The following is a 25,958-nucleotide window of genomic DNA, read 5'->3' on the forward strand; positions in this document are numbered from 1 at the left end:
CCTCACTCAGCCTTTCACACATGCAAAGTATTGCAAGATGGTATGTGGCTAAACAGTATCCAGGGTTAGAGAAATGTCTGAAAAATCCCAAGTGTCTCATAAGAGCCATAACCCTCATACTTCAGCGCATACACCAGCCTCACCCTAATGGGTTTAGGGAGAAATTTTTCCTGTGGGCAAATTATATCATAGCTCCCTTATGCAGCTTCCTTCAAAGCCTCTTGTATGGGCCACTATTAGAGAAGATACCAGACTAGAAGGCCCACTGGTCTGATCCAGTCTAGAATTTGTATATTCCTATGTTATGTGGCTAGTCTCTTTTAATGTGGCCTCCATGGCATTTTTAGGCATCAGCTCTTCATCTCCCATAGCAGAGACATGGGTCTCTCATGCCACCCATACAACTAGCTGTCCCAGGAGTGGTCCATGCTGGGGCCAGACTGTCTGATTGGCCCTGGTGCAGTGGGAGGAGGAGACCCCCGGGGACTTAGTGCACAGAAAAGGGAAATAGATTCCCTGGTATAAGCAGGGAGCAGTCTCATTAAGTTGGGGTGCAGAGTACTGAGGAGGAGTGCCTAGGGCAAGAAGAAAGGAAAGGGGCATCTGGAGCTGCTCCCTGGTGCCAGCCTGGGGTACTCTCACCAGCCTGTGCCCCTCCAGAGCATGCAGCATGGAAATGTCTCTGTGAGAGCAGCAGGGGTCGCTGCTCTCTCCAGGTGGTCTCAGTGCAGAGGTGTCAGGGACAGATTGTTCGGTATCAGCCCCATGACCTGTGCAGAACAGTGAGGCACTGGGACCCAGTCTTTCTGCCAGACGTTTATCTCCGAAGTTGAAGGTTTCACCAGTGCCAGGTGCTCAGTTCCCACACTGTGGGGAGAACCACGCCTGACCAAGAAACCACTGACGTGTCACCTTTCCAGGCAGAGTCCAAAGCAGAGCCCAAAGCAAGGAGAGGAAACGTCAGGACAATGGCCATTTCTGCCTTGTGGTGTCTCTTTTTTCCCCTCCTCACTTGGGGCTGCCCATCAGGATGTGTTGAGGAGAGCCCTGTGCACCACGGTAAGAAAATGACTCTGCAGACAGGCCAGAAAACGAATGGGGTAGGTGAGAGAAATCCAAGGCTCTCTAAGGGTGAGAGAGCCACTGGGGTCAGCTTGTACAGTGGATGAAGGGGTGTGAGCTGCGAGTCTCCTCACAGAGGTCTGTCAGTATCCAGAGGGGGAAGAGATCTGCTGAGATCAGCATGCACAGAGGCAGGAAGGTGGGGTGTGCGTGTGGGTGGTGGTGGTGGGGTTCTTAGCTCTGGGCTGCTCTCCATGCCTGATATGATTCTGACATTTCCTCCTCATGATCTCTCCAGATGTCACTGGAGACGCAAAGAAACCTGTATTTTTGAGAGATATTGCAGCCACAACAGCCTTCATCAGTGCTGCTGAGGTGGCCGTCATTGGATTCTTCCAGGTGTGTTCAGATAATCTCTCAGTTCCCTGGTTATGTTGCTACTGATTACTTGTATTTCACCAGGGTTGGGGCCCCGTTGTGCTGGGTGCTGTACAAACACCAAGTAAAGACAGTCCCCAACTCAAACTGCTTACAATCTAAATAGAAAAGACAGACCTGGGCAGAAGGGGAGGGGTTATAACAAACAAACAGAGTGATCAGGGCGAAGGCGTAAACATCCTGTGAACTCCATAGTGGGGGATGCGGTAAGGGGGGGACATGGGGGTGTGAGCTAAGGAGTACAGGAGTATGAAGTGGAAGAAGGGAAATATTGAGGTGGAATGGAGGGAAGGATGGAGGGGAGCATAGGTCACAGAATTTAAGGCCAGAAAGGACCTTCATGGAGACTGGAAGGCAGGGGGATAATGGAGAATGGAAGGCAGGGGGCTCAAGACTGCAGTGGAGGGACCCTCTGCAGGACCCTCACTGCACTGATGAAATTCAATAAAGACAAGTGAAAAGTACTTCACTTAAGAAGAGAAAGTCAAATGCACAACTATAAAATGGGGACTGACTGTCTAGGTGGTAGTACGCTGAGAAGGAGCTGGAGGTTATAGTGGACCACAAAGTGAATATGAGTCATCAATGTGATGCAGCTGCAAAAAAAGGCTAATATGATTCTGGGGTGTATTAACAAGAGTGTTGTATGTAAGACACAGGAGGTAATTGTCCCTCTCTACTTGGCACTGGTGAGGCCCCAGCTGGATTTCTGTGTCTAGTTCTGGTCCCCACAGTTTCAGAAAGATGTGGAAAAATTGGAAAAAGCCCCGAGAAGAGCAACAAAAATGATCAAAGGTTTAGAAAACCTGACCTGTGAGGAGAGGGTGAAAAAACTGGGCTTGTATAGTTTTGAGAAAAGAAGACCGAGTGCCAACCTGATAACAGTCTTCCAATATGTTAAGAGCTGTTATAAAGAGGATGGTGATCAATTGTTCTCCATGCCCACAGGCGGTAGGAGAAGAAGTAATGGGCTTAATCTGCAGCAAGGGAGATTTAGGTTTGATATTAGGAAAAGCTTTCTAACTATATAAGCTCTGAAATAGGCTTCCAAGGGAGGTCATGGAGTCCCCATCACTGGAGTGTTTAAAACAAGTTGGACAAACACCTGTCAGGGATGGTCTAGGTTTACTTGGTCCTGCCACAATGCAGGGAGCTAGACTTGATGACTTCTCAAAGTTCCTTCTAGCCCTACATATCTACGATTCTATGACAGTGAGGGAGGAGACTTAAGCAAGCAACTAATCAGCAAGAAGGACAACAAAACACCCAGAGTAAGAACAGAAGGAAGGAAAGCCCAATGACATCACTGGTGTCTAAGGTTCTAAAGGTTCCTTCTGCCAGCCCCACTGATTTGCTGTTGCTTCCTTGGCTCATGGCTTTTGTCAGGGAGGGAAACGTTGTGATCTCCAGACAGGCTGCTTCCCAGGAGTTTCTACCTCCTCTAGCCCACATGTTCCTCTGGTTGGAGGAGGAACATGATCGGTTCATTGGAAAGACTCTAATTTCAGAAATAATACATGCCCATATAACGAAAGGTGATTTACAACGGGACAGAGTTAAGGCTGGGTGTGTAAACGGAACTGATTATTTCTGCTGTTTGAGTGTCTACCACACAAGCGCTACCTTCTCAGACTATAGTGTCGCAGAATTTTCTCGGGATCTTCTCTTTTGGCACTCCTAGGACAAGGGGTGCACACACGGTGAAAGTGATTCCTGTGCGGAGGGCCAGCGGGAGGCCTAAGCACCACTTACATCTTGGCTCAGCTCTCAGAATAGTTCTTCAGTGGGGCCTAGGGCTTGCACTGACCATCTGCACAGAGGTTAATTTCACCCTGAGTGAGGCTGGGCTTCACTGCACGCAGTAAGACATATTTCTTCTCTACAAACCTTCAGTCCGGTTTTGAGCATGCAGCTGAACTAGCATCACACAAATGCAGCACACACCCTGCCTTCGTTCAGAATATTATGTTGTCCTTGGGGAAAAGAATACTATCACTGCACATGCCCTGTGAGAAATGTGATGGCCACAGACCCAAATCAAACCCAATTTTTCACTGGAACCCTCCCAAGCTATCTCTCAGTGAGGCTAGGTCCATCCTTGTTTCAGCTAGCCATTTCGATACTATATCCAGGGCCATCCCTAGAGGACTGCGGGGCCTCGGACAAATCAGCCTCCCCACTAGTCTCCTCACTGACCGCCCAGCATGCGTGGCCGCCACTCTACTCCTCACCGTCCGTCTAGCGTCCTCCCGTTCACCTGACTGCCGCTCCTCATCGTCCGCCCACTCGCCTATCGCTCACTTCCCCATTTGCCTCCTCACCCCTCTCACCCGCCCATCTCCCGCCTCACTTCCCCCCCACCTCCTCACCTGAATATCAGGACAAATGGTGTCCCGATCATACATCTGTTGGGACACAGGACAAAGAGCTAAATATCAGGACAGTCCCAATTTTATCAAAGCACGGGACCCCCAAAGCACAGGGCCCAGGGTAGTCTCCCCAATTCGCCCTACCCGAGGGGCGGCTCTGACTATATCTGTTCCAAAACAGGTCAGAAGAACAGTTTTTCTTTAAATGTGGAAAGGATTTTTATTGCTGTTCTCCTCAGACTCCCAAACAGATGAACCAACTTTGCTCAAAATTTTTCTTAATTAAAGAAAGAACAGAATCACCTTCAGGCAGAGACCAGGCCTTGAGAATTTCTGTCCAATCATCAGTGAAAGGTATTAGATGTCAGGCACTCAAAAGGCGGGGTTGGAATGGAAATGGCTGTACAAGCTTAAGTAGAGGCTATGACTGCCCCTGGTGCTCAGCAGTAAGAAGAAGAAACGGAAATCTGATTAATCCATAATTGCTCAGAAGTTGCACATTTCCAGACTTCTTCAAAATTTGGGTATTTTAACCTACACTTATTGGTCACTTTTTAGTGGAGTATGTGAAATATTTCCGTTAGGAGAAAAAAATAAAGATATTAAGTATTGCCACCCCCAAGTATTCAAAAATCGTGAGTCAGGCCTCAAAAATCATGAGATCAGCTTAAAAATAATAAAAAAAATACATTAGGGGTCTTTTAATCTACCTTGCAGTCTTTGAGCCTTTAGGGTTCACATTTCAAGATTTTCTTTGCAACCATGAGGGCTAGAAATGTTTTTTTTTTTAAAAGGAAGCTGAGATTATCACATCATCACAGGACTTCAGGAGCTGGTGTTTTGAGAAAAACACCAAATATTGCTAGAGTTGTGAAAAAACTGCAAGAGTTGGCCACACAGGCTCTGTGATTTGTTTCCTTCCAATCCTTTCGAGTTGTTGCCCGGGAAGCTTGAGGTAGGGAAAGAGGGAGACTTTCCCTACAATGTCATGGAAACAAGGGAAGGAAGGGGCTGATGAGGAGGAAGAGTATGGGGTAAAGGGGATTAGGTTGTAGGACCTGTTTTTACACTAATACACACACAGTCATATTGCTGTGCAGAGGATGGTGTCACTTCTTAACCCCCAAGCTTTCACCTTCCCCACACTGATGGAAATACCCAGGCAGGATGTGAGTGGGGTGCAGGGAGGTGGATTGGGAACACTTGTTCTGGTGGGGAGACTTGAGATGTGCCTGTTAAGGAAGCCCCTCTTCGCCGACTTGGAGGTTAGAGTGGCAGAGTGCTTACACCTGCTCTACTCTGAGTGGCCACCAGATGTCACTGTTAGCCCCTCCAAATCTCAGCTGCCGCCAAAGCAGCTTTCTGGCCAATGTCAAGAGGGAGAAGAAAACCTGGGTGAGTAACTTCAGCTGCTTCTAATATTATTTTTTCTTTCTTTACCTCTCCTCCTTTCCCCCCACCCACTGCCTTTTTTCTCTTTCCCCTTCTCTCTCCTTTTACCATGCCATTTCTCTCTCTTCTTTTCCATCTCTCCTTCCCTCCACGTCTCCGTCTTCCTTCTCCTTTTCCACTCTCTCCCACTCCTTCAGGAATTAGAGAGGCCAGAAGTTTCGAACTTCCACATTGTTGTAGGAAAAATCCAGGAGGTGCCGTTTGGACTCAGTACCAACCCTGAGGTCCTGTCTCATTATAACATCACGAGCAATACCATCTCCATCTTTCGCATGGTATGTCTGCCTCATGCCTCTGCCCCTTCTGCCCGCGTTGCTCAGGCACTGAAAATAGTCCTGTAATGGTGAGATCCAGAACTGTTCCCCCTTCATCCCTGCCTGGGTATCAGAGAACATGTTCAGGGATATATGGACAAAGGTTTCTGTTAGCATGGAGAAGGCCAGACCAAAGGAGGAGGGATGGGGGCTCCTGGAGAACAATTCATTTTTACGTTTTGAGTAGGATCCTAACTGTTCAAGGGGTGAATTAAAACAGTGGTGGAAAAACCTTCAAAGGTGATTGGCTAGTGTTGAGCCACTTTAGTTGGGGAACAGTTGGACTGTAGACACAGCCGGGAGATTTGGGTTTGAATCTCAGCTCCTTCCCTAACTCACTGTGTGGTACTGGGCAAATCACACATCTCTCTGTGCTGCTGTTTCCCTAGCCATAAAGTGGAGATAATAAGAGTTATCTAGCTACCTACCTCACAATGGACTGTGTCTACACTTGCCTATTTCCCACTATTACTAATTCCGGTGCAGTTTCATTGCAGGTAGCAATGGCAGGAGATCCAGTAAGGATATGGCACCAGCATTTTTACTATTGTATTATCTAGCCCTGGTCAGAACAAGTGTAGTAGTTGACATGGTAGTAAAAATGCAACAGTGGCAGCCACTGGAGCCTTCTGGTTCCTAGAGCTCCTGCTGTTCCTACCACTGGTGGAGCTCCACCGGGGTTAGCAGTGGAAAAAATTAGGAGAAAAGGCTAGTGGAGACAAGGCCAGGTATGCTGTGATGATAAATTAGTGAATGTTTGTACAGTGCTTTGAAAGTATAAGTTGATTAGTGTTGTGCCTAGATGTTGTCTTGGTGTCTTATAAATACCTAAGATGGATAGTGTTATTGTATAAACATTGCTCATGTTCACTAGTAAAGAATGTCCTGAGCTGAGGCATCTTTAGAAAGGCCCCGATTCTGGGGTTCCCTGCTGTCCCTGTACACCAGCTCTGCCAGTATATAGGGTCCTCAGGGCAGGCAGATTTTCTCGCTCAGGAATGCCTGTGGCATATGGGAGTTCCCTGTGGTGCCCATCCCCTTGAAGTCCCTGATGTAGGGGCATGACAGCGAAGTGGCTGGGGGAAAGAGCAAGGCATATTTGGGGCAGGCAGGAGAGTGGCCAGAGTACAGTTTGCTCTGGCTATTCTGGGCTGCTTTAATGGCCCATAGAGGGTTCTTTAAGAAGAGTATAAATTAGAGATGCCCCAGGAACTATTTCTGTCCCCATCTGGCCTCAGAATTCAGGAGGTGCAAAGATGATGTAAGCCACCTTTGTCTTCTCTGCCTGCTCTAATCACTTCCTGAGCTGAGCTCAGACGTTTTATGGATAGTCTAGTTCATATAATGTAGCTAGATCTCTCTCCCTTCTGTGTAAAAGAGAATGAGTTAATATCACATAAGACCTAGCAGTTGACACTGGATTTACTGTCAGCAGGTGCTACAAACTGAAACACTTATTTCTGCTATGAGGTCTTAGTCATAATCATTTTCTTCCAAAGATATTTAAAGATCTTTTGTTTTTGCAATGTGGGAGAAATTAAGGATAATTAAGGTGGGAGGATAGAGGAAATTGCATAACATTTGAAACAATTCACATTAAATACAATCTTCCCAATTCATGCTTCTTCCACTTTTGCAACTGAAACATCATTTAATGGAAGAAAAAACAACAACAGATCGAATCCCCAAGCCAGAATTAATTTTGACTGGCAATTTGCTTGTAAAATTTCCCCTCACAAAAATAAGTTTAAATTAGATTTTTTTTCTGAATAAGTGTGTAGGAGTAGGATCAGATCTTTCCTAAAAAAGCAATTGGAACAGGAACTTGGAATAAAATATTCAACGGAGGAAGGACTGGAAAGGCAGGCAGACAAATCAAAAGGACAGCAATTAATCAAAGACATAAAATAATGTTCTTTTATTTTTGCATAGCACGGAAACACCATAAAGGGTACCAGACTTAAACCACAATGACTATGCTCCTGGGCCAGATTCTCAGCTGGTATAAATTGGTGTTGCTTTGTTGAAGTCAGTAGAGCTATGCTGATCTTTGCCAGCTGAGGATCTGGCTTGATCAATGGAAAAAGGGCATAATTAATCGAGGTAGGGCGTGACAGAGCCATTTGGGTCTGAGCTAAACTGTTAAATGCAACACTTTTTCTTAGAGATTCCGTCTTTGCATAATCCAAGAGTATATCTGAATATGATTTCTCAGGAATGGGAATCAATAGGTTGTAATCCAAAACCCACTGAAGTAAATGGGAGCCTTTGCCTTTGGTATTGATAGACTTTGGACCAGCCCCAAGGGCCTGTTTGATTTTACTTGCACTGGTTTTGCATTGCACTAGTAGGATTTCAGTGGCATTACCCTTGATTTACATCAGTGTAAGCGAGAGAAGAATCATCCCCTATGATTTCAGGAGCAACTAGTTCACTGGCTTAAAGCAGAGTAGGGACACATTGGATCAAAGACACAGTGACAGTGACCACGGGATGGAAAAAAGGGTTGCATGCCTGCACACCTCTGGAAAAGCTAACAGACATTCAGAGGGTGAGCAGACATATTTAATAAAATATGGGACATCTATGTGGACACAAATTCCATGAGCCTAGCACAGTATGTTTGGAAAAGGCAATTAAATCCCAAAGGAATCAGTTGTACTCTACTGTACTGTAGCTCAACAGCCCAATCCCTTAACTTAGCTGTCTCCTGTAAAGTAACTGCATATGTAGCTGTTATACTTTGGGGGTTAGCTGTTGTTTGATGTTTTCCCTTTCTCCCTGTTTATGAGGAAGAGAGCAGAAGAGACTCAATAAAACAGCTTCCAGATACTGATGAGGGGGAGGAAAGGAGGGATGGGATGGGATTGTTCCCCAAAGATGGTCTTTGCAAGGCCTGATTTTATCTCAGCTGTACTGGAAAAATTCCTCTCTTTATTGGAGAGATTTCCTGCTTGCACAATGTTTCCAGGAAATCCACACAGGCCTGTGCCAGTGTTTATTACTTTTTAGAAAGACTGAAATAAGCAGATGAACTTTTTTAAAGGAGAGGGCGAGAGCGGTGGAGGGAGTTGGGTTTGTTTAATGCTGTCTCCCCAGAAGGCCCAGGAGAGATTGTCCGCTAATCCCCCCTGGCTCCAGTGGAGTTTGAGTTGACGATACAGGGATGTCTGGCACCCTTAGTGTTTCCTACTATTTCATGAGTTTGTCCTGTCATGGGGAGCCTGAGGAAGAGACTAGGAGAAAGAGCAAGATGGCAGATTTATAGGCCCAATGGTCCCCAAGAGAGTTTCAGGTGGTGAAAGGTGGGTGTGTGAAGGCATTCACAGGTGTCTATGTGCACTGGAGCATTTGTGTGTGTCTGCCCATGCCTCTGGACAGAGGGCAGGGAAGGGGTACTGAATGGAGAACAGCAGTGATTTAAGGCTTCCTTGCAACATTGTAGGTGGACGACAAACGTCAAGATTTGGAACTCACCAATGGCAAAAAAATTGATGCTGCCAAGATGAGCCGTTTCATTCAGATCAATGAGCTGCGAATGGTGACAGAGTACAACCCTGTGGTAACTAAGAATCCCCATAACCCCCTTTCCCACTCCTGCCTTCTCTTAGGCTCTGTCTAGTTGGCTGGTTTTTCATTTTGGAGGATGATAGGATCCTGACTGGCAGCGACTGTTGGTGGGCAAAGAGCACAGTGCAGCAAGGAGCCATGCAGGTGTCTGTGCACACACCTCTACCACTGCCTCTCATTCCTGATGGGCAATGCCCCCTTGTATTCACAGGAGCAAAGGGATCACCAGACTGAATCAGACCTGTGGTCCATCTAAATCGGTATGCTGTCTCCAAAAGTGGACAGTAGCAGCTGCTTCAGAGAAGGCTCAAGAAACCCTGCAGAGGATTTCCCATAGGGGAAATTTCTTCCTAATCCTGGTCCATTAGTAGTTGGCTTCTCAAACTGGGGGTTGGGACCCCTCAGGGAGTTGTGAGGTTATTACATGGGGGGTTGGGAGCTGTCAACCTGTACCCCAACCCTGCTTTGCCTCCAGCATTTATAATGGTGTTAAATATATAAAAAAGTGTTTTTAATTTATAGGGGGGGTTGTCACACTCAGAGGCTTGCTGTGTGAAAGGGGTCACCAGTACAAAAGTCTGAGAACCCCTGGCTTAAGCCCTGAAGCATGAAGGCGTCTATTCCTTGTCAAACATCCACATACAATCTAATGTAGCTGTGGATAATCTCATTATCCATATAAATGTTGAGCCCTTTTTTGAATCCTATTAAGCTCTTGGCCTCAAAGGTATCCTGTGGTGGTGAGTTCTACCAGCTAATTATCTATTATTTGAGTCCTGCCCTCCACCTCACAGCTCTGCAAAAGCACTTCAGTCCTGACCGACACCATTATTCCTTCGATTCAATCCCCAGCCCTCTTCCTGCCTCCCCCTCTCAAACTACTTAGCCCACCCATCTCAAGTCTGACTTGGAGCACCCATGTTGTTTCATTCGTTAGGCCACAGCACAGCTCTAGCTGTGCACCACAGTCTTTACCTGGCTGGCCTCCTGCTGGCCCAGTCCTGGGACCCACCCAGCTCTGCTAATATACCTGCCTTTCTTTAGTTTAATATTTATTCGAGGCTCACAAATGTTTAAATAAACTAGTTTATTTTAAGTATATTATAGGCCCCAGCAATATTAGGCCACATGGGTCAAAGCAAGCCCGGCAGAACTCCCTACCTTCCATCTTTGGACCCTCACCACTTCCCCCAGACACCTGAACCCTGGCTTGCTGCAACACCTCCTGCTTTCCCAGGCCTGTGCACTCTCAAGCAGCACTTCCAATGCACCTTAGTCCTAACTCACCTCACCTCCTGCTTCTCCAGGCCTGTCCATTTCCACAGGGTCTTCCAGCACTCCTCACTCTTGACTTGCAGCCCACTGCTATTCCAGTCCTGACCTCTCCCACCCCCAAGCCACATTATGCAGAGGTGTTACGCGGGTGGATGAAAGTCCACTAGCCATTAGGCTAAGGTGAAACTCTTGGTACTTAGGCCCTCCAGTCCCACACTACCTGAGACCTGGTGCTCCCTGACGGAAGGCTGTTACAGAAATGCACTCCCTGACCCCGTCCCCGTTAGCTGGCTCACTCTTTCCTCTCCTTCATAGAAATGCTGGCAGGCATTTCCACAGGCTGCCTCTGTGGTCTGGAGTGGCACATGGGGAGGCAGCAGGTCAGAGGCAGCCTGGCCAGACTTCTGTTTGGTTTGAGGGAGCGGCTGCGGCACTTCAGGAAGTGGGTGGGGGGAAAAGTCAGATGACAATTTGCCCACCAACTGGAGACTGTGCAAAAACACCATTGGCAGTGCCAGCCCAGAGTGTCTTCACAGAGGGCCAGTGTGTGCTGCGTGCTTTCCCCTTTCCCTGGGGGGTGGGGGTGGGGGGTTGTGTCCAACCCATTTCTTCCTGAAGAGCTGCAGATGGAGACTTAACCCTCTGCACTCCCACCTGCCCAGCTCACACGTTGCTTAGTCAACAGTTTCTATTTTAAGACGCATCCCCACGATTCACAGCTAATGTTAAAGAAAGGAAACGAGGTGCTGGAGAAGCCTTCCTGGTTAACTCCATGAACTCCCCAAGTTCCTTACGCCGATTCCAGTCGTGAGTCCCCTGCAACCCCTAGTTCCCTGTGGTCCCTGTTACCCAGGCACCTCAAGAGCTCCCAATTCCAGATTCTTGCCCCTCTGGGCTTCAGCTTGCTGTCCCCAGACTCTGTCTCCCTGCCTTCTCCATGAACATCCTGTCTTCCCTCCAAGCCTCAGACCCAGGGCCTTCAGACCCCTGGCTCGAGTGTCCTCCAAACCATGACTTTAGGAGCCTTCAGGGACCCAGCTTCAGTTCCTCCAGAGTTTGATTTCAATCTGAGAACATGGCCTGAGCTGTGATTTGTAGAGAGAGAATTCAGCTGTGCCGTTGGGATTTAGGACCCCAATAATGCAGCAGATTTACTAGTCCTAATCACCGTGTCTGTTTGTTGGTGTCACGTTTGTCTTTGGCAGACGGCAATAGGTCTGTTCAACAGTACAGTCCAGACCCACCTCCTCCTCTTCACAGACAAGACCTCCCAGGAGCATACGGAGCGAGTGCGCAGGTACCGGGAGGCAGCGGAACTCTTCCGAGGAAAGGTGAGGCCAAAAGGAGGGGAGGAGAAGCCATAAGAGAGGATTATTGGAGAGGGAAGAACAGTGACTTTCCCCAGGGGGAGGGAGGAAGACACTCCACATGCCCAGGGAGAACAGAAGCCAGGTGAGTGGGGAAGAGGAGAAGCAAGTGGAGATAGGTGATAGTCCAAGAGAAAAGGAGCCGATTTGCTCACCCCTCTCCGGTTCATGATCTAACAGGGAAGGTGCCCAATATGCGCTGCCTCTCTAAAATCTGCCCTGTGGTTTCAGCTGGATATTGTGCTCTTCTTTGCGTCTTGTCCTAAATAGCTGGCATGTTTTGTTGTGAGATGACAAACAGCTGTTGCCTTTCATCCAAGCAATGGTTACATTCCACTGGTGTGCCAAGCGATCTCTGGCTATACAGCTGGAACTCCCTTTTGGATGCTGAAAAGTGCTATTGAAATGGCCAGATAGCATGAATGCCACAAGGATTCTTTAGCCCTCATTAGTTTCCAAGTAAAAAAGACCTGTGAATTTGCTGTTTGAAGGGATTTTCAGGTGGGTCCCCAGGGGGTGCAGAACAGATTTCCCCCGGTGGGGACTCCATAGACAGATTTTCCCCACCTCCCCACTGCCAACGGCCCTCCCTGACTGCAGACAAGCACTCCCCAAACACCCACCCTCCCAGGATTGGTTCTCAGCTCACAGTTGGGCTGAACACGAGCACACGGGGATGGAACTAGTTAGTAGGCAGACCTGGCAGCAATAGAGAGTTCTGGGCATGACACACGAGTTGGGGGAAGAAACCAACAGTGGAGAAGGCGGTTGAGCTGAAGCCCTTTGGAAGGGGTTTTTGTGGGAGGGTCTGGAAGCTGGTAAGAATTGGGGCTGTTGTGTTAGAGCACAGGGATGGATCAGCTGCTGGCAGAGGGCTGAAGCACCTATTAGTGGGGGAGAGGGCGGGTTGAAGAGCAAATATATTAATCCTCAATGTTTTAAGGGTTAAGCTCTAGTCATAAAGGCATCCCTTGCAGTTACTTTACATAGATCTCAAACAACTCCCCCCGCCCCCTAACTTGTTTTCCATTGAATCCCCTCCTGTATGTCTACATTTGTTTAGCAGTGAGACACTCACTGAATACTACTGTGCAGTAGATGTGGTCTCACCAGTGTCCTGCAACGAGAGACTCTTTCCTCAATTATATGATGTCTCTTTATATGCAGCTCCAAAGTGCATGGCCCTAACACTGATCCCTGCAGCACCCCCCTAGAAATCTCTTCTAATTCAGTGCACTGCTCTTTACCACCATTAGCTTTGGAATAGGGTCCCACAGCCAGTTTTCCATTCATGTGACATGCCCAGCTCCAAGCTAATATGAATTCACTTTCCAAGCAAGACTTCACAAGGCACTTTTCCAAATGGTGTTCTGAGATCCAGATAGTTTATAAATTATTAGCCAGCCAAGTCCTGACATCCTCACTCAGTTTTCAGTTAGTTTTGACTCAGGCAGGACTCAGTGGGAGTTTACCTGAGTGAAAAGAGAGGGAAGATTTCAGGAGCTGACCCATTATTTATTGTTATTGTTATTTTATTTTATGTACGTAGCGCCAGAGATGTACATAATTCTGCATAACGCTAGGACTGTGCCAGACCAATACCAAGTTCCCGGCCCCAAAAGGCTAGATGGTGACTTGGCTGACATGCCCACAAAAAGGCCTGAGAGCGAGTAAGAACTGCTGCTTACATCCCTACTGGGGCTGCCTGGGCTTTGGGTCTGGACTCAAAGGAGTAAGCAGGCTACTTGCCCGCCTACTCTCTTCCCAGAGCAGATGAACAAGGAGTGGTGGTGGATTGGATGGGGGCATGAGTGGAGCCTTGGTTCCACCCCTTGCCTGTTTGCCAGAGAAGCTGAGCCAGCATGGGGGGAGTGGGGTGAGGGGTGGGGGGAGATGTAAGTTATTCATTATCGCTACAGGCCAGCAGTAAATTACAAGCCCTGAGTAGCAAGCAGGGAGTAGGGAAGGAACTGTGACTTGGAGGGGTATCTGAAGTCACCATGGACCCCTAAGAACACAAGCTGGAACAAAACAAAACAAACAGAACAATCTCAGAGAAATAAAACAGCAGAACACAGACCAAACCCAATTTAAGCAGAGCAGTGACTGGCTCCCTCAAGGGTGTGGGAGCTTTGGATATGTTAGCTGGGAAGCTGTTCCAGACATATGGGTGGGACAAAAAATGGCAGAAAATGCTCCTTCTTCTAACAATTTTAAATGAAGCTCAGGAGAAAGAGAGGGAGGAAAAAGGGGTGGTGGTAATATAGGCAGGGGCTGAAGGGGAAGAGGAAAAACATAACTTTGATGTGGAAGTAAACAGGAATCCAAGAAAGGGTATCAAGAAGAGAGATATGATACAAATGTTGTTCCGCTGGCAGCATTTTGAATGGATTGAAGCAGGAAGAGATGGGAGGTCAGACAGAAGGAGGTTGCAGTAATCCATGAGAGCAATAACTAGGGCATAGGTGATTGTCTTGTCAGTTTGGGAAAGAGGAAGGGAGGAATTTTAGCTGGCTGCACAAGAAGTCATGGCAAGTTTTGATGAGATCCTGGCTCAGAGGAGAGAGAAGAGTCTGTCCAGTCTATTGATCTCATTATCTACCACTTTCTAACATGTCCCATCACTATGATACTGGACTGCTGATGGGGAATGAAGATGACTCCAAGGCTGTGAGCCTTGATAATGGGAAGGCTTCTGCTGATGTCAACAGTATTAAAGAAGAGAGATGGAGGAGAAAGCTTGGGAGGGAGGCCAGATGATCTACCTTGCACCTGGTGTAGTTATTTATGCCTGTGCAATGTCAGAGTATGATAGATAAGGAGTGGCCAATGTGGCTTCATGAATGACTGCTCAAAAGCCTTGGGTTAGATTAGTTTGGCTGGAAATGGAAAAAGAGGGAGCAAATCAAAAAAGAATACATAGTCACGTAAGGGTACTGGGGAGGAAAGGGCAGCAAAAAATCAAAAGGAGTTAATGCTAGTCAGAAGGGTTAAGAGTAAGAAGGAAGGGGTTCTACAAATATATTAGGGAAAAGTACTAGGGAGAAAGTAGGCCCATTAGGCCCTAATTCGACCAAGCATCCTTATTCAGCAAAGCACTTAAGCACATGTTTACCTTTAATCACCTGCTTAAATTCTATTGACTTTGGTGTGACTTAAACACATGCTTAAAGTTCAGCCTGCATTTAAGAGCTTTACTGAACTGAGCAACCTTTCTGAAGAGAGGGATGAAGTTAATCATGACTCAGAAATTGCTGAGATACTGAACTTCCTTTTGAAAATCTGTCTTAAATAAAAATCATATAGCAGGGGTCGGCGACCTTTCAGAAGTGGTATGCCGAGTCTTCATTTATTCACTCTAATTTAAGATTTCGGGTGCCAGTAATACATTGTAACATTTTTAGAAGGTCTCTTTCTATAAGTCTATAATATATAACTAAACTATCGTTGTATATAAAGTAAACAAGGCTTTTAAAATGTTTAAGAAGCTTAATTTAAAATTAAATTAAAATGCAGAGCTCCCCAGACCGTAGGCAAGGACCTGGGCAGTGTGAGTGCCACTGAAAATCAGCTCGCATGCCGCCTTCGGCACATGTGCCATAAGTTGCCTACTCCTGTCATATAGCAAGAAGTTTGAACAATGAATATGGAAAAAAGACCCAGTCAAAATAACTTTTGATAGAGAACAGGTAATGGAATATTTGGAAGAGTGAAGATATACAATGCCATGGTGGGAGTGGAGATTTCTAGCGGGATACTGTGTTAACTCTGGCCAGATTAGCATCTTCATTCATGATCTGAAAGCGGAAATAAACAGCATATAATGAGGTTTCTGAAGGATACTAAATTGGAAGAAATTGAAAACACTAGTCAGGACAGATGGGCAGGAAACATGGGCAGAAAATAATAAAGGATTTGATCCTAGTGCATCTGAAGAAAAATAATCCATAGTAGCATTTGTGGACAATGGGAGGGAGAATTCTGGAAAGCAATAACGCTGAATGAGAAGTAGAGGTGCTAGCTGACAGCAGATTGGACATGATTTTCCAAAACGGTCAGTAGAAACCTTGGCTGCACATGCAAATACATCATATAATGAAGCAGGGAAGCCATAGTCTCTCTGCCCATTAAAGCCAATGGGACCCTTTGTGGAGTAAGGTTCTTCTGACTATAAGGGTGGCAGAACTGGCCTTATATGACTGGTGCCACCGCACCTGGAATTTGATGGTTATTTCTGGGCACCACATTACCAGAAGGAGAGAGACACTGAAGGGAATTCAGAGACAAGTAACAAAAATCAGGGATCCAGAGGAAATTATCAATGAGGAAAGATTAAAAGGGCTAACCGTGTGTAAGTCAGCTCAGAGACAACAAAGGTGGGGGAGGAATATACATTCATGATGACAGCGTACAAATATTTGCAATGTACAAACATGAGATCAGGTGAGGTACAACAGTGCTATTATCCCCATTTTACAGATGGGGAGATGAGGCACAAAGAGGCTAAAGCCCAAGTCCTCAAAAATACATAGGCACCTAACTTCTACTATCTTTGAGGATCTGGTGACTTGCCCAAGATCACAGAGGAAACCTGTGTCAGAGCTGGGAAGTGAACATGAGTGTTCAAAGTCCTAAGTCAGTACCCTAACAACTGGGCCCTCCTTCCTCTTACAACTAGGAATGTGTTAAATGAATGTTGTGTTTTATTCATCTCATAAATGGTCTGTGAATAGATTGCAAAATTCTTGGACTTATTTTTTATTGACAATTATCAGTGAATAAATCTTGGTCTGTAATTGGTGACAAAGGATTTGTTGTAAATATTCATACTTTGCCCTGTGGTGGTTAGTCACATTAGTAATTCAGTCAGAGAACCATCTCTGTTAAGGGTATCAGATTTCAGTCCCTCTATAGCACTGCATCAACACCAGTTGTCATCCACCACTGCCGACTAAGCCTGCCAGTTAAGGAAGAAAGGAGATCCTGCATTCCATTGCTAATGTCCAGACAGTCCAGGAAGAAGATCCTCCCATCAATCAGAATGACTGGAGAAGGATGAGAAGACGACCCTGGTGCTGACTGGACCTATCAGAGGCTAAAGAGGACACTGCTGCCTGGAAGAGAAGGAGCCACTCAGCCATCACTGCCAGCATGTGAGAAACATTCCTGTCATCTCCAATGTGAGGTCCTTTCTTGAGAAGAAATTCAAGCCTCATCTGAGGAACCCATTTGGAGGTTGGCTGGGTTCCCCCAGTGGAGAGGGCCTGAAGTGCCCCCCACCCAATGGAGACAGTCTGAAGCAGTACCTTGAATTGCTTTGGGCGGATACCTGATACAGCTGCTGGGTTATTGTTCCAGTACATATTTCTTTTTGCTTTAGAGTGGAATCTGAAGATTGTAAAATGCTGGAAGAGGAAGCCAGATTTTCAACCAGTGATAAGTCACCAGAGAAAAGAGAGGAGGTGTGTTACTTATCCACAAACCTGGAAAAGCACTTTTGAGTGGTGACAGAGAGCAGACAGGGCAAGGATATACCTTCTATATGAGATTTAATGGTGATTTTTACCATTAATCATGGAGAAAGCCATTAGGTGTCAACCCCATGTCAATTCAGAGAAGCACTGCCAAAACGTGAAGCAGGTGACAGTGTCAGATTTTATATCACTAAACCAAGTGAACATAAATGTCTTGGAGGCAGAATGGTTTGTTTCCATGTTAGGTGAATACCATATGCCGTTTACAGCTGGAGAACGACTGGTGAAGTTCATAAAGAAATACTGCGTGGCTGCAGATGTTCTCAAGAAGATGACACGTGGAGCGACAAAGGATATCCCCACTGCAAGGGATAAGGTTGGAGTGTGGTACCAAAGTGATGTGGTGACTGTTGGTCACAATGTCTCGTTTGGTGTGATCAGAATACAGACCTGGGACATGAGACCCTACTGGTTATCCTTGTGTGGGATTCTTGTATGAAAACAAAGGCTTCAATGTCCTTTGTTTCCTAGACATGATACACTGTACGTCAGGAACATGAACAGGCATATCTGGCTATCTAATGGGAACACTTCAGAAGTTTAGCATTCCCATCTACAACCCATAGATCCCATCAGAATCTATGGCTCTATGACTGGGAAACACAACTCTGTGTTATTCATGGCTAAAAGAAGTAAATCCAAATATTGTAAATATGGGCTGCAGATACCCTCACTTGGCAGATAGCTGCAGCAAAGCTTTTTCACTGTCTGTTGAAGAGCTGATGACTGATTTTGGTCTTGTCATTTTGCTCCATGATGAAAGAATTTGCCCTCTTTGCCAATGAAATCCCACTCATAATCATAAAACATGTTCCCAGCAGGGAGCTGAAATTCCACGAAGTAATCAGTCAAACACTGTATAAAAGGCCTGCCCTCTTTTCCTGTTTTCTTTCCTTAGAGAAAAGACCAGCAAAAGTGGAGTTGATTTCTACCTTACAGGACCATATACAACTAATCTTCGTCTTCCTCAACTATGCACTGGATCCACCTCTGCATTTAATACCAGACCTCCAAGTACCGATACCCAACCCAACTGGTGACACTGCATGGGGATATCCACAGGCTTCTTCAGCAGTATGATGGAAAACTGAAACATGCTGCTACTCGACAGCATAATGCTCTATAGGAAAATGATCGTTCAGTTTTGGATGACTAAGAACATATTTTCCCAGCAGTGATTTCAAAGTTGGACATGATGTGAAAAAGCACTTGAAAGAGAGTGAGGAGATGGATTTTTATGGACACAGACTGATGTTTTAAATGGCTGCCTTGTGCAGATGCTGAGGAATGTTTTCCTTGAGGATCACTTGTTGAAAAAATGCAAGCGCAGCTTCAGATCTAGGGGCCCTGGTAACAGATTTGGCTTGATGCCTGGGTGTCTGTAATTTCGGAAAAGGGTGTCACACCAATTATTGGATGATTTAACGGCATATCAGTTTGAGGTTATTAACAAATTCACTGGACCAGTGAGTGGATCATTTTCCTGTATGTCAGAATACTGAAGGGAACTGCTGAAGTAGCTATGTGCACCTGAAAGACTGCTTCATTTCAAAAGACATCTCATCATTTTACTTTGCCTCCTCCATTCAAATGCTGACCCTGAAAGCGGCTTCAGTATGGTTAGAGTAGTGAAAACTCAGCTTTGCCAATCCACAAAGATAGAGGTGTAAGGAGTTAAGTGTAAAAGACAAGTTCTTCCCATGCAATATAGGTTGGTCTCATTTGAACACATATTTCTGTAGTTATTGCACAAGTGGCTGGCACAGTTGCCAACTTTCACATGGTAAATAAGCACCCTGACTTTCACAATAAGCCAAAAATCTAGCTAATCCCATTTCAAAACAAGGCTAAAAGAAGCCAATTCCTAAGAGTCCCAACACTTTATGTGACTAGATCCCCCTGGCGTACAGTCTGGTACTGTGGTGGGCCCACTGTGCACCCCTGACTCTCTCCCCCCCTTGCCGATCAAAAAAAGAAGCAACAATCTACAACAAGCAACAAGCTACAAGACAAACAAGCTACAAGCCAAAAACTCGCCAACAAGCAACTCACAAGCCAATTAAACCAAAAACAAGCCCAATTTCTGTGGGTTTTTTGCAGGTTTGGCATGTCTGGTGTGTGGAAACACACTGGACGCGATTGCAGAACTGCTTCCTTTGATTCACGCAGTGAGAAAACAATCTTAAAAACACATTTTATGATGATAATAATAATAAATACGATGTGTCAGCTATGCTGCAGCACTCACCAAAACACAGCCATTACATATTTTGGCCATTTGTGTCAATAATGATAACTTGTCTCAGACATAGGCAGGTTTGAAAGTTGAGAGGTATTCAGGGAATGGAAGCATAACAATACATGAGTTATACACTATAACTAACCAGCAAAGCATTATTTTTGAGTTTTTATAATTGACTATACAGCTGGTATAAACTGGTATTGATTTCTACTGAGCTGTACTAATTTATACCAGCTGACGGTTTGGCCCGCAATTTGAAATTAGCCTTTGAGTGCCTATTTTAGCTAAAAATGCACTTTTCAAGAGTAGTCAGGCTAGTAAAGCTTGAATGCTCAAACGTTTATAGAAAGCAAACATAAAAACACCAAGGATAAAGAGGATTTATTACATGCAGTATAATAGACATTGTGACAGGTCGTGCCATAAATCTGGTTTAGAGAACAGACTTTATGCTATCACCGGGTTTGTCTTGAAGTTGTAGTGCTGCCATCAGTCCGCTCCATGCAGGGCTGGATAAAGAGGCAAGATGGTTGTTGTTTCTGTGGCAACTGGAGGAAGGCAGGATTGTAGTAGCAATCTCAAGCCCTGGAGGGGCAGGAGTGTGGCTGTAGAAGTCTAGCATCTACAGTTCGGTACAATGGTATCCTACTAAGTCTTTGTGTGATCATGTGTGTCTGCTGTCCCTCAGGGTCTCTAGTTTGCTCTCTCTCCCATGCAGATTCTTTTTGTCCTGGTGGACAGCAATGTGAAGGGTAATGAGCGTGTGATGTCTTTCTTCAACCTGAAGAAGTCCCAGCTGCCAGCTCTGGCTATATTCCACACGCCAGATGAGCAGCAGGATGTGCTGCCTCTGGGTGAGGTCACAGTGGAGCGTGTGCAAGACTTCTGCAGTAGCTTCTTAGAGAGAAAGCAAAGGGTGAGTACACAGTACGTGGGAGAACATTGCTGCTCACATGCTTCTGAGCAGCACAAACTTGGCTCTCTGCAGCCTCTGCTGTGTCATTTCTTCCACTGCTCTGGGGCATCAGATCTCAGCGATGACTGGGTTTGGAGAGCTCCTGTCTGCCCCAACTTTTACCTTTTAGCCTAGAGCATAAGGTCTCCTGTTCCCTGACTTCAGGACTGGTGTGAGAGTCTCATTTAAGGAAGCCATTTCCCTTCCTGAGAACAGTGCCTGGGGAGATGGAGAATAGGGCTGCATCAAGATGCAGGGATTAGGAGCAGGGGTGGGTGTGTTTGGACCCTGAATATAGCTATAAGGGGATCAGGGAGACAGAGGGTGGTTTTAGAATGAAAATTCACCAAGAACCTTTCAAATCAGAGGACTCAAAGTTGGGCCAAATCTACCTGAGATTAATCAGCACCCCTTTGCAGAGGGAGGGGAAAATTAACCTCCATTTTCATTGAGTCCTGAGCTTCTATTGCTTTTATAATGGCTTAGCTTGCTGTACTAAGAGCCCTTGTGTGCCAGAGGCCCCATGGCCTGTGATGCCCCCTGAAGGTAACTCAGGAGCTACTGAAATGGGATGGGGAAATTAGGCAACACAGGCTGTTGAAGCAGGAATTTAAATATTCTTCCTCCTTAATCTCTGTGCGGAAAACCATGATGGTATCAACCCAGCTTTCCTGCCCCTACTGTATTTTAGAAAGAAGATCCCAGCCCAGAGGAGAAGACGGAGCTCTGACTCCCATCTCAATCACCGGATAAAACACTGTGGCTCTTCCCAGTGCCACCTGCACTCCGTATAAGAAGAGTTCACTGTGCCCAACATCTCTGGAGGCCCTGAGACAATAGGAATATGAGGCCAAGTAAACCATGATCAACTCTTCTCCATTCCACATACATATACATGTATGCTCTTTCTCCTCTCTAGGTATCTCTCTCTCCTTCTCACTTGCCAGTTCCATCCTGTCTCATCTTAATGCTCCAGGAGCCATGGCACTGTACTGCATTGGTCCTTCTGGGCTCCCACTGCCTGTTGCCATATATGAGAGCACGAGGCAATATGATGAAACTGCAGTGTCAAAAACATGCCTTGCAGAAAGTTTATGCCCAGATTGGCAGGTCTGTTTCCCTGATGACTCTGTCTCTGCCCCCTTAATACATGGTTCCCCACCCCCCAATCTGGCACTGGTACTGTGTTGGGATTCCCTTACACATCTCTCTGGGTCTAGGAGCTTATTTGTTGCCTGAGGTCACATGACCTATAACATTACATGTTACTAAATAAAGCAGAAAGTAAATTCCTTGAATTTGTGTGACTATTTTTTCTTAATTTAAGTAATAAGCCTAAATAGCTCTAAAAGAGTAGGTCCAAGTCTCTTTTGGCTGAATTTAAATCATCTTGCTGCATCTAACTAGTCAGATTACTCAGTAAATAATGTTCCTCAACTTATATTAGGAGTGCCCTATGTTTGACTTAGATATTTCTGTTTTACTGTTAGACAGAGGGCTTCTATGTGGAGGTCCAGGGCTGGAATTGCACTTGGTACTACAGCGGTGGGATTGACGTATGTTGGCACAGCTGCCAGGGAGTGCAGAACTGGAAAAGCAAGAAGTGCTGCCAGTTTGGATTAAGGTACATAGGCAGAACTGTGTGGGAACCAAAGACTATAATGGAATGAAGTGCTTCCGGGTGGTGGGTTTCTGAGGAATGGAATAGTAAGAAGTGCTTGTGGGTCAGGTATACAACTAGTTGGAAATTTCTGAGTGAAACGTTTTATCACTGGGAAATGCTGAATTATTAAAACCGAACCGTTTTCTGGGCAAGGATCAGCTTTAGCTACATTTTTTACTTGAAAAAATGTTGGAAAAAAACTGGCAAAATGTTTTGTTTTGACAATTTTTTAAATGAAAAATTTTGTTTCTCTGGTTTGAAATGACTTTTGGTTTTGAAATTTAAACTGATTATAGTAAAATAAAAAAATAAATAAAATGGTCTAAATTGAGCTGAACCATTTTAAAATTTCATCCTAGTTTGGGACAGAAGATTGTTTTGATATCCCAAATATTTCCAAAGGATAGAAAATCACTTCCTTCCTACCTCGAGTCAGGACTGAGAAGACTGAGTTGTCAGTAGAGGAGGTTTCGGAACAAACTGGTAAATTAAACAGTAACAAGTCACCAGGACCAGATGGATATTCACCCAAGAGGTCTGAAGGAACTCAAATATGAAATTCCAGAACTACTAACTGTGGCATATGTAACCTGCTCAAATCGTCATCTGTACCAGATGACTGGATGATAGCTTATGTAACGCTGATTTTTTAAAAAGGCTCCAAAGGCAAACCTGGCAATTATAGGCCAGCAAGCCTAACTTCAGTATCTGGCAAACTGATTAAAATTATAGTAAAGAACATAATTATCAGACACATAGATGAACATGATATGTTGGGGAAAAATCAACAAGGATTTTGTAATGGGAAATCATGCCTCACCAATCTATTCGAATTTTTGAGGGTGTCAACAAGCATGTGGACAAATGTGATCCAGTGGATCTAGTGTATTTGGGCTTTCGGAAACTTTTGACAAGAACCCTCATCAAAGACTCTTAAGCAAAATAAGCAGCCATGGGAAAAGAGAGAAATTTCTCATGGATCAAAACCTGACAGGAACTGACAGGAAACAAAGGGTAGGAATAAATGCTCAGTTTTCACAGTAGAGAGAGGTAAATAGCTGGGTTCTAACAGTGAGGGGCGCCTCGGCCACAGCAGGTCCAGGGTTGAGTTGGGACCGGGAGAGGGGTGCCCCTCCCCCGGCCCCAACTCAACCCTGGACCTGCCGTGGCCAAGGCCCTCCTCCCTCAGCCTGAACCCAGGCCCGGACCAGCCATGGCTGGGGGAAAGGTGGCCCAAACCCAGCCTGAATCTGCCACAACCTGGGGAGGGGTGGCCCAAACCCAGCCCTGGCCTGGATCTGCTGTGGCTGTGGTGGGGGCGCCTCTCCTCCGGCCCCAACTCAGCCCAGAACCTGCCATGGCTGGGGTGCCTTCCCCCGGGCTGGACTTGCTGCAGCTGGGGCGCTCCTCCCCTGGCCCAAACCCAGCCCTGGACCTACAGCGGCGAGGAGAGGTGCCTTTCTCCCCCCGCCATAGACCTAGAGCACCCTCCTGCACCACAAACCCCTCATCCTTGGCCCCACCCTAGAGCCCACACCCCTAGCCAGAACCCTTTCCCATCCCATGCCCCAACCAGGGCCGGCTCCAGGCACCAGCGCAGCAAGTAGGTGCTTGAGGCAGCCAACAGCAAGGGGCGGCATGTCCGGCTCTTCGGCGGCGGGTCCCTCAGTCCCTCTCAGAGGGAAGGACCTGCCGCCAAATTGCCACCAATTGCAGCTTTTTTTTTTTTCCTGCCACTTGGGGCAGCAAAAATGCTGGAGCGAGCCCTGGCCCCAACCCTCTGCCCCAGCCCTGATCTCCACACTCCAAACCCTTCGGCTCCACCCCCACCACATGAATTTTGTTATGTGCACCTATATGAATCAATTGTCAATGATTTGAAGTGTTCTATTGCACTGCTTACTGATTTACAGCCCGTTGTCTGTCTATTTAGATTGCAGATTCCTGGGGGAAGGGACTGTGACTTCCTTTCTGTCTGTACAGGACTGAGAATACAGTTGGCACTTATAATACATAATAAATAATGATATTCCCACGGTGAATTCTTTATGCACTGCCAGATGAGTTTCCTCTGCCCTGGCTACCTGAAATTAACTGAGTCTGATTGAGTCCTGATTCAGCAAAGTACTGAAGTACAGGGCTAACTTTAAGAACAGGACTAATTCTTTCCCCAGGAATCTGTACTGGGACCAGTGCTGTTCAACATATTCATAAATGATCTGGAAAAGAGGGTGAACAGTGAAGTGGTAAAATTTGCAGCTGATACAAAATTACAGTACTCAATATAGTTAAGTCCAAAGCTTACCGCAAAAATTTACAAAGGGATCACTCCAAGTTGGGTGACTGGGCAACAAAATGGCAGGTGAAATTAAATGTTGATAAGTGCAAAGTAATGCACAGTGGAAAACATGATCCAAACTATACATACACAATGATAGGGTCTAAATTAGCTGTTACCACTCAAGAAAGAGATCGCAGGGTATGCCTACACTGCAGATTAGACAAGCATGGCTTGTCATTGCCAGCTGACTCGGGTTCTCAGAGCTTGGGCTGTTTTTTTTATGATGAAGCAGAGAAACTGCTAGCCAGCATGGCAGAGGGTAAAGGGAGCCTTTGGGCCCAGCTAGTCCTTATACCTGCACCTAATGCCAGGCCTGGAGCGGGAGGAAAAGGAGAGAGCCTGGCTCAGTTTGGGGCTGACTGGAAAAGAGGCAGGAGCTAGCTGTCTCCCTCCCTGAGGGGAAGGAGCACTAGCCTGCCAGCCAAGGCAGCCAACAGGGTGGAAGCACTGACTTCCCAGCTTCGGGAGACTGCAAAGGGGACCTAGAGCCTCCAGCACCTGAGGTAACTGAGTGAGCAAATCGCAGAAACACTGTGGGATTTGCACTCACCAAATTGCAGCTGCCTCACCTGAAGGAGCCTAGGACCCTGTCAAGATGCCACCCAAGAGAGGAACCTATAGGAGGCAAATTGCCCAGCAAATTGGAATAGAGGAGCCACATCCCAAACTGAACAGATTGGTGGGAAGTAGCCATGGGCACTAGATGTTGACTCCCTGCTGGGAGACCCCCTGCCCTGTTCAGGGGTTGATGTACAAATGGCCCTGGCCCGAGGACAGATGAAGAGGGAGGGGGAGCAGGGGGCTGAGAGCCATGTGCTCTAACCACTAGGCAGCCCAAGCCACCTCCAAGCCACCTATTGCAGTTCTATTTAATTCTGGGTTACATGTTCGGGCTTGGGATGAAGCCCCACTTCTGGGATCCTCACAAGGTCTAGAGCCCAGGCTCCAGTCCGAGCCTGAATGTCTGTACCACAATTAAACAGCCGCTTAGCCTGAGCCCTGCAAGCTCAAGTCAGCTGGCATGGGCCAGCTGCAGATTTTTAATTGCAATGTAGACAAAAAGTTAGAGTAATCATGGATAGTTCTCTGAACATATCTGCTCAATATGCAGCAATAGTCAAAAAAACTAACAGAATGTTAGGAACCATTAAGAAAGGGATACATAATAAGACAAAAAATATAAGGCCACCATATAAATCCATGGTACGCCCATATCGTGAATACAGTGTGCAGTTCTGGTTGCCCCATCTCAAAAAAGTTATATTAGAATTGGAAAAGGTACAGAGAAGGGCAACAAAAATGATTAAGGGCATGAAACAGCTTCCATATGAGGCGAGTTTAAAGACTGGGACTGTTCAGCTTAGAAAAGAGATGAC

General features: G+C 46.2%; 1 protein-coding gene across 1 annotated transcript; it reads left to right on the plus strand.

Annotated features, from left to right (window-relative positions):
• The first annotated feature begins 99 nt into the window (after positions 1-99).
• ERP27 (endoplasmic reticulum protein 27) lies at positions 100-21,846 on the plus strand. The gene is made up of 7 exons (XM_044982255.1): positions 100-1,059; positions 1,361-1,461; positions 5,459-5,596; positions 9,081-9,197; positions 11,686-11,811; positions 20,342-20,539; positions 21,270-21,846. The coding sequence occupies exons 1-7, from the start codon at positions 969-971 to the stop codon at positions 21,306-21,308; spliced, it is 810 nt and encodes a 269-aa protein (XP_044838190.1). The 5' UTR covers positions 100-968; the 3' UTR covers positions 21,309-21,846.
• Positions 21,847-25,958: the final 4,112 nt, after the last annotated feature.

This window comes from Mauremys mutica, chromosome 1, assembly GCF_020497125.1.
Source record: "Mauremys mutica isolate MM-2020 ecotype Southern chromosome 1, ASM2049712v1, whole genome shotgun sequence".
NCBI classification, from domain to species: domain Eukaryota; kingdom Metazoa; phylum Chordata; order Testudines; family Geoemydidae; genus Mauremys; species Mauremys mutica.

Bases quoted from the DNA above. Each gene is read 5' to 3' on its own strand.
- ERP27 (XM_044982255.1), top strand. From the start codon at position 969: ATGGCCATTTCTGCCTTGTGGTGTCTCTTTTTTCCCCTCCTCACTTGG. The intron at 1,462-5,458 runs GTGTGTTCAGAT...CCACTCCTTCAG, and splicing joins CCGTCATTGGATTCTTCCAG to GAATTAGAGAGGCCAGAAGT. The intron at 11,812-20,341 runs GTGAGGCCAAAA...TCTCCCATGCAG, and splicing joins CGGAACTCTTCCGAGGAAAG to ATTCTTTTTGTCCTGGTGGA.